The sequence below is a fragment of the Leptopilina boulardi genome, unplaced genomic scaffold, assembly GCF_019393585.1.
Source record: "Leptopilina boulardi isolate dan_hultmark-lab unplaced genomic scaffold, ZJU_Lbou_2.1 LbouV2_112, whole genome shotgun sequence".
Taxonomy (NCBI): domain Eukaryota; kingdom Metazoa; phylum Arthropoda; class Insecta; order Hymenoptera; family Figitidae; genus Leptopilina; species Leptopilina boulardi.
In genome coordinates this window covers 3,127,008-3,141,103 of record NW_026137655.1, presented here as the reverse complement: position 1 = coordinate 3,141,103, position 14,096 = coordinate 3,127,008, and the positions used below count along the sequence as shown (strand labels likewise).

General features: G+C 29.2%; 2 protein-coding genes across 9 annotated transcripts in view; both read right to left on the bottom strand.

The window, feature by feature from the left end:
- LOC127281189 (rhotekin-like) overlaps positions 1-493 on the bottom strand; it is a 35,871-nt gene extending 35,378 nt beyond the window's left edge. Inside the window, exon 1 of the mRNA XM_051304790.1 lies at positions 293-493. The gene's annotated coding sequence lies outside the window, so the exon portion shown is untranslated. The remainder of the gene's footprint in view (positions 1-292) is intronic.
- A 3,000-nt stretch (positions 494-3,493) lies between these two features.
- The window catches only part of LOC127280843 (caskin-1), an 88,259-nt gene continuing 77,656 nt past the window's right edge, over positions 3,494-14,096 (bottom strand). For 7 of the 8 annotated variants that reach the window (XM_051304188.1, XM_051304197.1, XM_051304181.1 and 4 more), the window contains 6 exons: positions 10,101-10,382; positions 7,650-7,973; positions 7,142-7,479; positions 6,605-7,000; positions 6,101-6,526; positions 3,494-6,025 (listed from right to left, as the gene is read on the bottom strand). In XM_051304188.1, the coding sequence (XP_051160145.1) occupies positions 5,774-6,025; positions 6,101-6,526; positions 6,605-7,000; positions 7,142-7,479; positions 7,650-7,973; positions 10,101-10,374 (2,010 nt within the window). In that variant the 5' untranslated portion in view covers positions 10,375-10,382 and the 3' untranslated portion in view covers positions 3,494-5,773. Of the gene's footprint in view, positions 6,026-6,100; positions 6,527-6,604; positions 7,001-7,141; positions 7,480-7,649; positions 7,974-10,100; positions 10,383-11,845; positions 12,040-14,096 lie in introns of those variants that run through there. The other variant, XM_051304173.1, reaches the window with a different exon arrangement.

Genomic DNA, 14,096 nt, shown 5'->3' with positions numbered 1-14,096 from the left:
GATTGATATCACAGAAAACTATGGAAAAAAATATAATCAACTTTTGTCAAATGATAATTATACTCATTAACATTTATAAAAGTAAAAGTAATTTTATAGAGAAAAATATTGTTCAATTTATTAAAACAAACAAAATAAATTAATTTGCTAATAAAAAAATTTAAAAAAGCAAAAATTTCATTTTAAAAAATTGATAATATAAAAGAAACATGAGGAAAAATTAAATTTCAATAAAGTATAATTTAAAATTCGACAAAATTGATTTAGATAATTAGAATAAAATTTTACTCACAAATCCCAATTTATCGGGGAATTTATAACAGAAAAATCCTTAATAATATTTTTGATAACAATAAAGAAGAAATTCACTTTTTTTGAACACGATTAGTTGTGTGCCACCAACTTCGCAGAACGGAACGGAAGACACTTCACAACGTTCGAAACAACACTGATAATACCGGCGGTGAGTTAGTACACGAGGGAAGGGCGCAATGAAGGAGATGAAACCACGTTGGGATTTTTGAATTCGAGAGAGAGAAAGGTGAGACTAAAGGAGAGGAGGAACGTGTTTATATCAAAGAGGTGGTACTATATAGAAAATAGAAAGAGAGACAGAGATCGAATATCAACCACAACAAACGCCAATGTGTCAGGAATATATACATTATAAAATGAATCAAGCCAATCGAAAGGTTATAGCAAAACCAGCATACAATACATATATAACGATAACAGGCGAAGAAGAAGGCGAACAAATTTCATAATTAATAATCTGGCTACTGAGTCAATATAAATTAAAATCAAATCTACTCTCAAAATCCTTAATTTTTTTCCCTTTCTTTCTGTACGAAATAAAAAATAAAAGAGCATAAAATTTGTAAATTTCGCAACACCAGTTTTTAAAAAATTATAAATTTATAATTAATTAATATTATTGCTTACAATTTGTACCGAATTATTATTATTATTATTATTATTAACTATGTCTTCTGAAGTACCTATGTTGGTTCTAAGTTTCTGTTTATTTAATTTGTTATTATCAACAATATAATTAATTTTAAAAAATTTAATTTATTTAGCAGAATTTTCAAATTTTATGAAATTACTTTTAATAATATTCACTTAACCGAATTATCATTTGTCATAAACATATATTCTGTTTTCTAATGTTTTCATCATTGACAAGAGTTAAAAATTATTGTCCTTGAATTAAAACAAAAGTAAAGAGGATATAACAAATTATACACAAAATAATAATTCAGCAACAATAGAGTAAACTTGACATTCAATTAAATTTAAATTCGTCAAAATAATTATAATTCGAATATAAAAAAAATTATAAATAAAAAAATTATACTCAATAATAATTTGATTTAATGTAAATTAATTAGAATAAAATTAAAATATTCAAATTTGTATTCTAAATTAATATTTATAATTAAATAATTATTAATAATAATATAAAAGAAAATTAAATAATAATAAAGATAAATAAGTTTCCTATATTATCAGAGATTTATTAAAACCCAACAAAAAAGAAAACAAAATTCAAATTTATTAACAATATAATTCTACATTCAGTTTCATGTTTGTTTAGTTTCAAATTGTTAATAACTTATGTAGTGTTTTTTTTTTAAATTATTGAAACATTGTTAATACTTAGAGCGCTATCTAGTAAATAAAATCTGTACTTTTGAAACATTACGACTCCACCCACGGTTTAAATTTTAAATTGTAACGGACAAACTGACTTTCACCTGTTTGTATATACCGTAATTTTAGTAAAATAACATATTATCCCTCTACTAAAAGATAAATTTTTTCTTAAATAATATTAATACCATAGGCACCAAAAAACATGTTTGAAAAAATTATAAACTGTCTAAAACTATCGCGTGTAAACAAATTGTCAAAATCCTCTTAAACGAAAATATAGCGCATCATATTTATATTTTCAATGCATTTTAAAAAACGCGTAATGTTTAAATAGAAAAATTATATTTAAGCATTAAAGTTTAAGTTATATCAACAAATAGTTTGTAAAATAGGTAAAATGTAAACAATTAAATGCAACAGGTAAAACACAACAATGATCAATTAAAGATATCTGATATAAACTTACCAGCACACTTCTGGCGCTGCGGAGGGTTTCTCGTCTTCGAACTCTCGTTTGATAATCTCTCAGCACATGTAAATATTTGTTTTCTTTATCACGTAAACTATTAAAAGATTTCCTTAATGCTTTGACACTTCCTTGACGTGACGCCATTTTTGTTGCTACTGCTTCGGCGCCAACTTCACATGGTACTGTATCTCGATTCTCAAATCGATTTCATATCGATTGCAAAATGCCCGGTAAATTCCTAGATTTAAATAATATTAATTTCATAAAAATAATGAAATGTAATACATATATTAGTTTTTGCAAAATATGTTCGAAAATCTAATCTAAAAGTAATTTTTATATCAATAAGCAGATTTAACAAAAAACAGGATTACCTTGCACATGCGACATTAACAATAGTGTAATTTTAGATAAACTTACAAGTAAACACTTTCTGCATTCCGAAGAATATTACATCTTGAATATTTTGTTTGTTAATCACACAACACATTTAAATAATTATTCTTCTTATCACTTTTATTAAAATTATTCTTAAGCTCAACATTGACAACGTGCTCCAGCTGACGCCATGTTTGTTTCAATACAGCGCCGCCTACTTTTTATTTCCAGAACATCTCGATTTCAGAGCGTTTGAAAAATAGCGGGAAAGTAGTCTGGAATAATGAACCTTATATTATAAATAAATAAATATAATTAAAGTGTTATATACCTAAATAGAATATTGTCTGATAAATTAAAGAACTATTTAAAATATTCGTATAGTAATTTTATGATGTTTTTATATATAAATTTACTTTTTAAAGGTTTACTTATGGCTGACTATGAAAGGCTTTTACTACTTATTTTCCACTGTAAGTGGTAAATAATTATCATGGGCAGCCAAGTAGTAGTAACATATTTTAAGTCAGACTTAGTAAGCCTTTTGCTATTACTGAAATGAATAAATACTAATAATTTAAATAAATAGTAAATAATATTGTTTCTTTACTTTATATGTTAAATATTGAAAACATTATATTAAAATTGGATTCAATTAAAAATTATTTAATTGTATACAAAATAATAAACAGAAAATTATTTAAATATAAAAAAAATCCTAACTATGTATAAAAATCATATTTAAACTAATATAATATTTTAAAGAATTTTCATCCTAATAATTATTAAAATTAATATTAAAATTCTAAATTGAAAAATTATGTGTAAAATTATAATTTCAAAAATAATTTATAGAATATTTTTTTTTTTTAAATTAAAATTTCATAAAACTTACAATTAATTTACTAAATAAAAATTACAAATTAGCATTTGATATCTGTAAAAAAGCAATTAATATTAATATTTATGAGAATCGAAACAATTTTGGAATTTCCGTGTCAATATCTTTATTTAAAGATCAATCTTCTTTATAATTGTTAAATCAAATAATATATTTAATGCATATTAAAACCAACATGGAAGGGTGGTGTACAATACAATGCGCAACGGCTCGCTGGGCGAGACGCAAGGGCGCGTACTTTTGTACAAAAACTATAACTAATATAATATATATATTTATATATATAATATGTATATACCATGTAGAAAGAGTCATTTTGCCGTAGCCTTCGTAGTCAAGTCTTTTTTACGAAATATATATCAAAGAAATGCCGCCAAAACACTCAAAATTAATATATTATAACTAAGAAAAAAAATAAATCTGGCCAAAAAAAATTCTCGTAGGTATTCAGTCAGTTCGAACTTCAGTCCTCAAGTATCGGAAGACATTTGGGTTTTAGTCGAAAAACTTGATCTATTCCAGAATTATATTTTCATTATAATTATTTTCTAAAAAATTTCAATTTGTCGACAATCGATAGATAATCTCCTTAATACCATTCAATTATTAATGTTTGTCAATTAATATTATTATCAATATTCCTTTATTATTTAATATTAATAATAATATTAATTTTATCAAAACAATATTAATCTTAATACACTGATATTAATGTCATAATATTCACCTTGTAGAAAATGTATTCGCTATACATTCTAAACGCGGAAAATTTCTCTATAAAAAATTGTTTCAATTCCCAATCTCGGGATTTGAATCTTATTTGATTTTGAAAAATTCTCAAAGTCAAAAAGTTTTTTTGTTTCTCTTAAAAAACACTGGTATTTTTCATTAGGGTAAAATGGTGAAATTTTATACGATTGAAAGTCGTCCCATTTTTAGGAAAGCTTTTACAAAGTTTTTTTCTTTGAAATGAATAACTAAAGTAAAAAAGCTGGTCCATTTTTCAGTATCGTCGTGATATGAGGTTATCAAAATCACTGCTAGCGCATGGTATCTATAATATATAACTATACACCTACAATAGTTAACAAGACAAGTCCGCAGTCCGAATTAATCGGGCTGAATTTTTAATCGATTAATCTTACGATAAGTTTATCTTAAGTAGTGTGTGTGTGTGTATGTTTACGGTTTTAGAGTTGAAACGACATATGAGATTTGTTGTCGATTTTTTTTGTCTTTTCGCGAAGACGCAACTCTTTTTTTTAAATAATCGGAGGAGTGGTGCTAAAACATTTCTTTAAATGCAATTCATCTTCTCCAATTTTAACGACAGGGCAGAACGTCTGAAACTCAGGTTGATTATATTTCTATAATAATACTCTGTTATTCTGCACTCTCGTTTTATTTATTTTCTTTTTTAACTTTTGATTAAATGCACAACGACGAATTTCGGACGATCTGCTACAATTGGGCGATTTTTTTTAACAGCAAAAACAGTCGGTGTCGATTTAAATTGTAAGTATAAAATATTAATTGGCATTCAGTAATATATTTCTAGTCTTATTGCCTCGGTTGTTTCAACTATTTTTTTTTCACGGTTTACAAATTTATCGAGCCGTGTTTTTAACGAAAACTGGAATTAACAAATAGCAGTCTGTTTTTTTTTTAAAGATTAATGGAAGATTTAATTGAAAAAACAATGGGACGGATGTTGGAAAACACATCGGAATGTCCAAAGTCTCTGTGGCAAATGGAAATTTTTTTTCAGATAATCGAAATAAAAAATAATTTCTTAGAAATCTAAACGATTTCAAGAAACAAATTTTGTAGAAAAATTTCAAAAAAGAAAAATTTGAGAAAAAGGACACTTACAGTGAACTACAAAAATTTCAGAGGTATTTTCAAGGGAAGTTTGAGGAAGAAATGTCTGAGATACAAAAGACTTATCAAGAAATTTGGCTTTTCTTTCATTTTTTTTAAGTACGTGATTTTTTACTCTTAGAGTAAAATTTAAAAAAATGTTTCTAATCTGCTAATAATTGTGCAATAGCACTGAAGATTCTATAAAAAATAGAAATGAAAATTCGGTATTGTTTCAAAAACATGGGATACAAGTCCCTCAAAAAGTCAGTCAATAAGCTCTTGTGTATTTTGGGGGGATGGGGAAATGTGCCTAATCCACTCCTCCAGATTCTTCTCATTTAGCCCCTTATCTCAATTACAACTTCGATTCGGGAATGTGAATTACAACGTCGACGAAGATCATTATAAAAAAAAATTTCTTTTTTTGTAGTCTGGTATTCTCGTCATTTTTATATATGGCAACATTCTTCAAATTACAAAAAATGCGAACAAAGGCAGATGGTGAATTATGAATTCAGGCCTTGACGCTTTTCCTCCTCGAGCATTGCGTCCAGCTCATTCGTAAGATTTGTCAGCATGTTACCGATATCATTTAAAACATCCGCCGGTTCTCCACCACTTGTGTGATGATTTACCAAATGATTTCCAATTGTTCCTGAATTTCCCACGTATTCCTGGGCCCTTGCCGCTCTCTGCTTTATCGTGCCGGCATTCTCATTCGCAAATGGCAGAGAATCCGATTCCGTACTAGAGCTCGACTGTTGAAAACAAAAATAGTGAAATTAAAAAAAGTTCCGAACTTAATAATTATTTATAAGAGTTATAAAATTTACTTTGAAACTAGCGTCGGATCCATTACGATGCTGCAGGGCAAGAGTGGCAATAAGCTCGTGTTCTTCATTGACATTGACGCTGACACTTCCCCAGGAACGTGACATAGAGGAAGGCGGCCTACTGAGTTGTGGCGGTGTCGATGGAGGTGCTGCAGGTGCAGGTGGCGGTGGATGATGATGATGATGAAGATGATGATCATCACACGTTGCAGTTGGTACAGGACCACTGCAATCTATCACAACATCGCCCACATTATTTCCACCTCCAACATTTGATCCCATATCTCTGGAACTTTGTCGTCTTGGCGGTGATGGAGGACGTCGTTTCGATAAATTAGGACTACTTTCCAATCCATACGTCAGCTGATATTTATTATCAACAAAGTCTCTTGGCAGTGATTTAAATTGTCCCGGTGTTGCTTGCACCTAATCAGTAAAAAAGAACATATTTTATTATTTCTCTCAAGAAAATTTATTACTCTAAAAAATAATTGATGAAATTACCTTGGCAACGGGTCGGGGTCGAACCAGACAATGTCTAGGTCTGGGAAGAGTTCCACCTCCAACTTCGATGATAGAGCCTTCGTTGGTCGGAGTTAAATCGCCGTCTTCATAACTTCGTGGCCGCCAATCAACGGTTTGAGGATGTGATGACACGGGTGCGGGTGATGGTGGATAAGTAACAGGAGCGTCTTCTAAACTTTCGAGTGACTTTCCTCGCGAATTCCCCCGACCCACTGTATTATAATCCAGCCCAGCTGGTAGCGCAGCGTACATACTTCTCCACGTTGCATTTGCATTTGTTTCATTACCAGCTCTTTGGAAGGATCTTAGCACCGGTGACGAGCAGTCTTCATCGGGCGATGGCAAGTCGGGAACACCACGTTGAATGACAACATCCTGCAAAATACAATATTTATACAAACTTTTCCCAACTCCAAGTTTTAATAGTCTTCAACAAAGTTTACTTTAAAAAATGATTTTCTCCATGAAAAAAGTGAAAAGGAAATTTATTTTTTAATTTCACAATAAGAATTGTACCTGCGTTTGTCCTGGATGTGGTGGGAGTCGTGCCAAATCCAAAGGTTGAATTCGTTTACCAGCACGAATGTCTTTGACTCGTTTAATTGCCAAAAGAAGTTTCTTCTGATGACCGAGTCGAACGATACCAATGTCCTCGAGATCCTCCCACGTGAGAGTCGTAACATCCTCAACGGAACGCATACCCTGTTGATGGAGAGCACCGAGATATTCCTCGAGTCTTAATAACCTTAGCCACTCTTCCAATGAACCCGGAACATGTTCTGGTAGACCGTCTCCTATATTTAAATTATCTATTTCCGCCTTCAGTCGTTTCCTATGGTTCGGCTTCTTAATACCTGTTTAAAAACAATTTTATTTTAGTTTCAATAGAAAACTGTTTTTAGAAATTAAATATAGATTCGAAAATAAAATTCTATTTTAATAAAAAGTCTACATAAATTCGGCTTTGTATAAAATATTTGAAAATTCTAATTTTAGAATGGATTAAAATTTTGGAAAATATTACCTATAGCTGTGAGATCCTCGGGGGTCATTCGAGTTATAGTGGCGAGATCGTAGCCAGCAGAAGCAAATAAAGGAAAGTACTCCTCGAATTGAAGCTCGGTCAGCCAAGCATGAACGACATCAAGATCGCCAGGTCGATCGGGATGACTTCCAAGTGAACTAATGGAACACCTTGGTGATGATGTGAGTGTACCGTGTCCTCGGGGACCTAAATGATATCCAGAAGCTCTTCCAGAATCAAGAGACGCTGTCGAGTGCCTCGAACCAGATCCAGAGCCAGAACTCCCAGGACTATCTCTTCCGGGGCTTTGTGTCATGTCGATGCCTACAAAAACAAAACTCAGTAAATATCATCTCCAATCACATTTAGCCTATTTATCAATTGGCAATTAATTTACGTTTTATACTACTCTTATCGTCACAAGACACTAATTGCGGAAATTCGTTCCTGTTTCAAGTGAATTTTTTTTTTTTTTTTATATAAATAGTAATAATTTTACAAAAAATTTATTTATTCTTTTTACTTTTTATTTTTATTTCTCAATATATCTTTAGTGAAAAAAAAATTAAAATCTGTAATTACGGAAAAAAGATCAAATTTTGTTTGCAGGGTTTAGCGAATAATAATTGAAATATAAATTTTAAAAAAAGTATCGATATAGAAATATTTTCGAAACAAATAATAGAACATTTTTATCAAAGAAATCTCGAGTGTCAGTGCAATCTTCAACGATATAATATTCATTGATAGTGTCCAAGTTGTCTATAGAGTGAAATACTGGAGCACAAAATGATCGTAAACAACTATTAAAGAGGTCGATGATTATCCTCGGTTTTATATATATATATATGAATAAATACGTTTAAAAGACAAAAAGTGATCAGTTTCCTCATCTTGATCCACTATACACTATAAGATTCGTATCTCTCTTAGAAATCACTATGCGGTAATTTATGTAGAAACAAATATATTAAAAGCTTTACGCATATAAAGTATTGCATTAAATTTGCGCTCAAAGTTATATATATGAGAAAATAGACATCTCAGAGGAGAAAAACATGAATATTATTGCTCACATTAACTATATACAAAATAGCCATATTTTTCAAATTTCAAAAAAAAAAATTCTACATACAACGAGAAAACTATTTTATGATTTTCTGATAAAACGTTTTCCGCTTCTACTATTGTATACGAGTAATTAAACTTGTCAAGAAAGGTTCTTAAATTAATAATAAATAAAAAAAATAAAATTAGAATATTTATTTTAATAATTAATAAGCAATAATAAAATATTGGAAAACTTAATTAGAACTTCATTTTAATGACTATTTAATAAAAACATCCTTTTTATTAATTAATAAATTTTAATTAATTTTTCTTTTTGGTAAAATTAATTATTAATAAGTAACTATGATAAAACAAATAATAAATAAAAAAACGAGTGAATTAAAAAAAAAACTTTTCTAAGAAATTAGCAGTTTAAAAATCCAAGAATGCACTTTCAAATAAAATTTCATTTTTTGCGGAAAAAATTATAGGTTAATTATTTAAAAACACAGAAAAGACTAAATTTCTAAATTATTCTGGAATTTATTTTTTATTATTTTTGCATATGAATATATGAAAATTTTGCAACATATCATTTTGTTCAAAGTTCTTGTAAATTCTTTTCTATAAAAATTTTATATATATATTTTGTCGCATTATATTCGATAATAAAATTTACTATTAAGGATCATATACATATTTTCAGTGAAATCCAGTGTATGAGGAAACTTATTCTTTTCACTCACTGTTATATGAATCAAGCGAGACAAAATTTATATACTCTCATAGCATTATTCAAGGGAAATAAATTCTTTAAAAATAAGAGAGATGCGGTAAAATTTATTACTCGTAAAAATATTTATTCATGTATAGAACACGTACATCTTTTCAATGAAAACTTTTGCGAAATCGTTTTTAAACCACAGTGAGATACAAAATTGAAAAGATATATTTTTATTATTAAAAAAAATTATTATTTCATTTTTTTTTTTAATTTTTCTATATTATAATCCGTTATATTGAAATAAAAAGGAAAATTTGATAAGAATGAAAAAAAAAGGTGAGGAAAAATTATTGTCCCATTATACTGGCTCTATAAAATTAAATGAGAATTATCCATAGGGATTATAATTTAGATTGAGTGTAGTTAATTTTCTGCGACGTGGAACAGAATATGACATGGTGTTGTAGTCATATTATAAATGGATTTATTTCTGTGACTGCAAAAGTATACGTATGTAAAAACAAGAACGATCATGTGGTTCTTAATCTCGACGACGACGACGACGAGAGAAAACCAGTTTCTTTATGTATATAGTGGCAAAATTGTTGCTGACCACATGCGAATTTCTAACTGTATATATAACCGCTTGTCGCGTGTGTATAACTATATATGTATACCTTGATCCTCGGCGTGGGCGTATTTGCCGACGATCGGTGGGAAAGCGAAACCAGGGTGAGTGAAAATTGGCCCTGGACTCTTTCCCGATGGCATCCCATAGGATCCGTCATCGCCAGCACCTCCACTTCCGGTACCACTCGATAAAAAGCATCCATCCTCACTGCTCGCGTATCCTGCCGAACCAAAGGACGAGCCGGAATGTCGAAATACATCGGGAACGGCCGGTGGTGCCACTTTCTTCACCTGGGTCACAGCTTTCGATGGTCGGTTCATTCCGCCAACTGAAAAATCATTTTTCAAATAAATATATTTAAAAAAAAATTAATTTAATCAAATTCGGTATGAAATATTTAAATTTGTTTTAAATATGTGACCGTGTCTACGAGAAAAGGTACCTTAGGTCACAAAACAGAATTTTACAGGAAAGGATAATGATAGTATAGTAGTGATTTTTTCAACTTTTCACACTCTTGATTTCATAAATGACAAATTAAGGTGGAAACGTTAATTAAAGTAAAATCGTTATAGGTAACGAAGTGTGAAAAGAAGCTTAAGTCCGAAAAATCTAAAATTCTAAAAAGCCATAAAAAATGTAATTATAGCTTTTCACTCAAGTGAAAGTTTTTCAAATATATAAATAATAAATAACGTTCCAATAAGCCCCATCTTTATGATTTATAAATATATACAATAATTATCTTGAGTTATGCGTCATATTTTTTCATATAAATTATTTATCTCACCATAATTCCTAATTCAAAAGAAATAAAAAAAATGCGTTTTAGACATAAATATTTTTTCAATTACCAGAAAAAATTAATTTCCTCTCCTACGCCTATTGAATTAATTTCAAATTAATATCGAAATTAATAGAATTAAAAAAAAATTACATTTAATAGAAACATTTAAAAAGTAGCACTTTCTATCAAGCAAAAGTAACTGTTCGCTTTTTTTCAATGTATTTTTATTGCTGTTGTATTATTCAAATATTTTTTCTATTCTAGAGGTTCATTTAAATATACCACAGAATTGAGAATGGAATATTTTATAGGAATAAATATATAAAATTGTCGAAGCTTTTTCATTCGATAATAATAGTAATTGAAGAATTATGTTATTTTTAAAAATTAATTGAATATTTAGTGAAATTAAATATACTATAAACTATTTTCAAAAGAATTAATAAAATAAATTTAGAAATTTTATATTTACACAATGAGAAAAATTTCATTCAAATAATCGACTATTATTAAATATTATTATATAAATTAAATATTATTATTAAATTAATTGTAAATTGTTATAATTCATGACTAATAAATTGTAATGTTTATTGAAACATTGTTCCAATCAACACTAGATTCTGCGTTAATTAATTTTCACGTTAATTAGTTTTAATTTCAAGTATACACTATATTGTCAATTAAAAGAACATACCACTGCCTATTAAAACCATAATTCTGAATCATTAATTCTTTAACAGAAACTATGCCATCATAGAAGCTCGAGCAACATTTCAATCTGGAAGCAATAATTAACGATTCCACAAATCAATAATTGACCATAATTCAGAAAATGTCATCAAAATCATCAATTTTCAATCGTTTTGCAAAATACATGAATTTCATTTTTTCTGATTATGGAAAATTTTGATTAAAATTGATTTTAATTTTCATTTGAATAAAACAACAAATGTATAATTATAATGCAATGACGGGGCATTAATTTCGTTTTTCAGACTCACTTATCATTTATGTCTCTTTATATGCAGGAGAGAAAAGATGAAGCGTGGGCCTAATACACGTGTAAATGCATTAAATTTATAAATTTTTCAAGACGCGCACATCTCATCCCACAGCTAAACCAAATTGATCCAAGTTTTTTTTTAATTTTAATTTGAGCAGAGCGTTCAGTGAAATCTTTAAACACAACGATATTTGAGACATCACAAGTCAAACTGTTTGAAAATTTTTATATATTTGAATATGTACAACGACTTATGGTTTCGAAGATGAGGGAGTAGAAACTGGGATCCACGCGTCCATGTTCTTCACGTCAAAATGCGGTTTGCTTGGACAAGAAACAGGTTCTCATCGGCGTAGGACGACGAGTCTTTCTCTCTCTTTTATTCTTTCTTTCTTTCTCTTCTCGAAGTCTAATTTTAAAATCGAACCAGTTCGAAAGAACTGGAAATGTTGATTCGAGTATATAACAAAGTGCACTTCCGTGGCAAACGTTCTCTCTAATCCCATTTTGAAGTTTTCTGAAAACAAGACTTGATGTTTATTTGGCGGTTCAGAAATTGACAATTAGAGAGAACAGATTTACGATCTGTCGAGGAAGGATGCACTTCCCATGGTATAATATTCTAAATTTATAATATGCACCAGGGCAAAATAAATCACTTTTTTTTAAATTAAAACGAAGAAATTTTCCGTTTTAAAAAATAGATTTTTTATTTAAAAGAAAATTTAATTCCCTTTTTATAGAAAAAAAAATTTATCTGGAAGGTTTTTCTAGAATAACAAACTTTTAATTGTTCAAGATAAACTTGTTTTTCTTGTATAAAAAAAATATTTGATATATTTCTCTTCGGATAACGTTTCAATTTTAAAAATCCAATATTCAAAAGAATCAAAATTTTTTCTAAAGTTATTCTAGAGACTTTTTAGTAAAAGCTTTTATTACTTATGAGAAATAAAAATAGGTAATAAAAATTTTCGAATCCAAAAGAAGAACGGTCAAATTTTGAAGACTTCCTTAAGGCAAACATTAAAACCATTTGGACCGCACGTTTTCTTTTAGGAGCGTATCTAATTGACTGGAACTTTTTTTTAGAATGAAAAACTCATACATAGGGTCGATTTTTCAAATGCCTCCATTGAGAAAAAAAAAGAAAAATAAGTTACTCTTGAAATATTGTAAGGGGCATTTCATTCAAAACGAAACTGAATAAAAAAAGCGTCTATAAATAAAAAAGGATGGAGAGATGGCAGGGTGTTCAGCTTCACCTGCCTATTATATTTCACCTGGAAGGTCCACCCGCCCTTTTTCGCAAATTGGTTCGAAAAACTATTGCTTCCTGTGATAACCGGAAGTAAACAAATTTACATATTAAATTATAATTAACAACTAAAATAATTAACTTATAATAGAATAAAGAAGAAAATCACTTGAAAAAAGAAAAATGAAGAAATTAATGATTCTTGACCATTATATTCTAATCAGGAAAATCGGTATATAGACGGTGAATTAGCATTTTACATAGAGACGGTTCAAAGACAGACGCACGTTTCGCTGACACGTTTATGTTGTACAAATGTAAAAGAGAAGCAGCACGTGTTCCATTAAAAAAAAGGGCGCTCTCTTAAGTGCTGCTTCTAAATGCAGAACGCAGAACGGATCTATTTCCGGTTGCCAGATATAAGCCCTGCTGCTGCAAATCTCTCCATCTTTCCAGACACCATTTTTTTTTTTTTTTTTGACATTTTCAAAAATAAAAACTTATTTATATTTCCACAACTATTTTTCATAGAATTTTAATATTGTAATTGCCATTAGAACCATCAATTATAATTAACTGAAACTATTATATAAATTGAAATAATAATTATATTTTATAAAAATCGAATAAAAATTTATTTCCCATTTTAGAACAATATTTATTGTAAATCTATTTTGAGTCTGCCGCATATTGATTTGAGTCTATATATGAAAGAAGGTCAAGACGTAAAGCAATATAAAGAAATGATGTAAGTTAACTTGACATTAGTCTACAAGAGTCAAAGTCAACAGAGTGAGTCTCAATTGATTGTGTAAATTAAGAAAAACCACAAAGATCATGAGGACTCGCAACCAAGTACAGTTTAGCCTCAAGTACTCCTTTGAGAAAGAGAGAAAGAGAAACTTTACAAGGACACTTGTCCCAGTCATGGTCCGTGTCCCGCGTACCAACAAGAATTCACGAGAAAAAGAGAGAAAAAAAAGGGACGAAG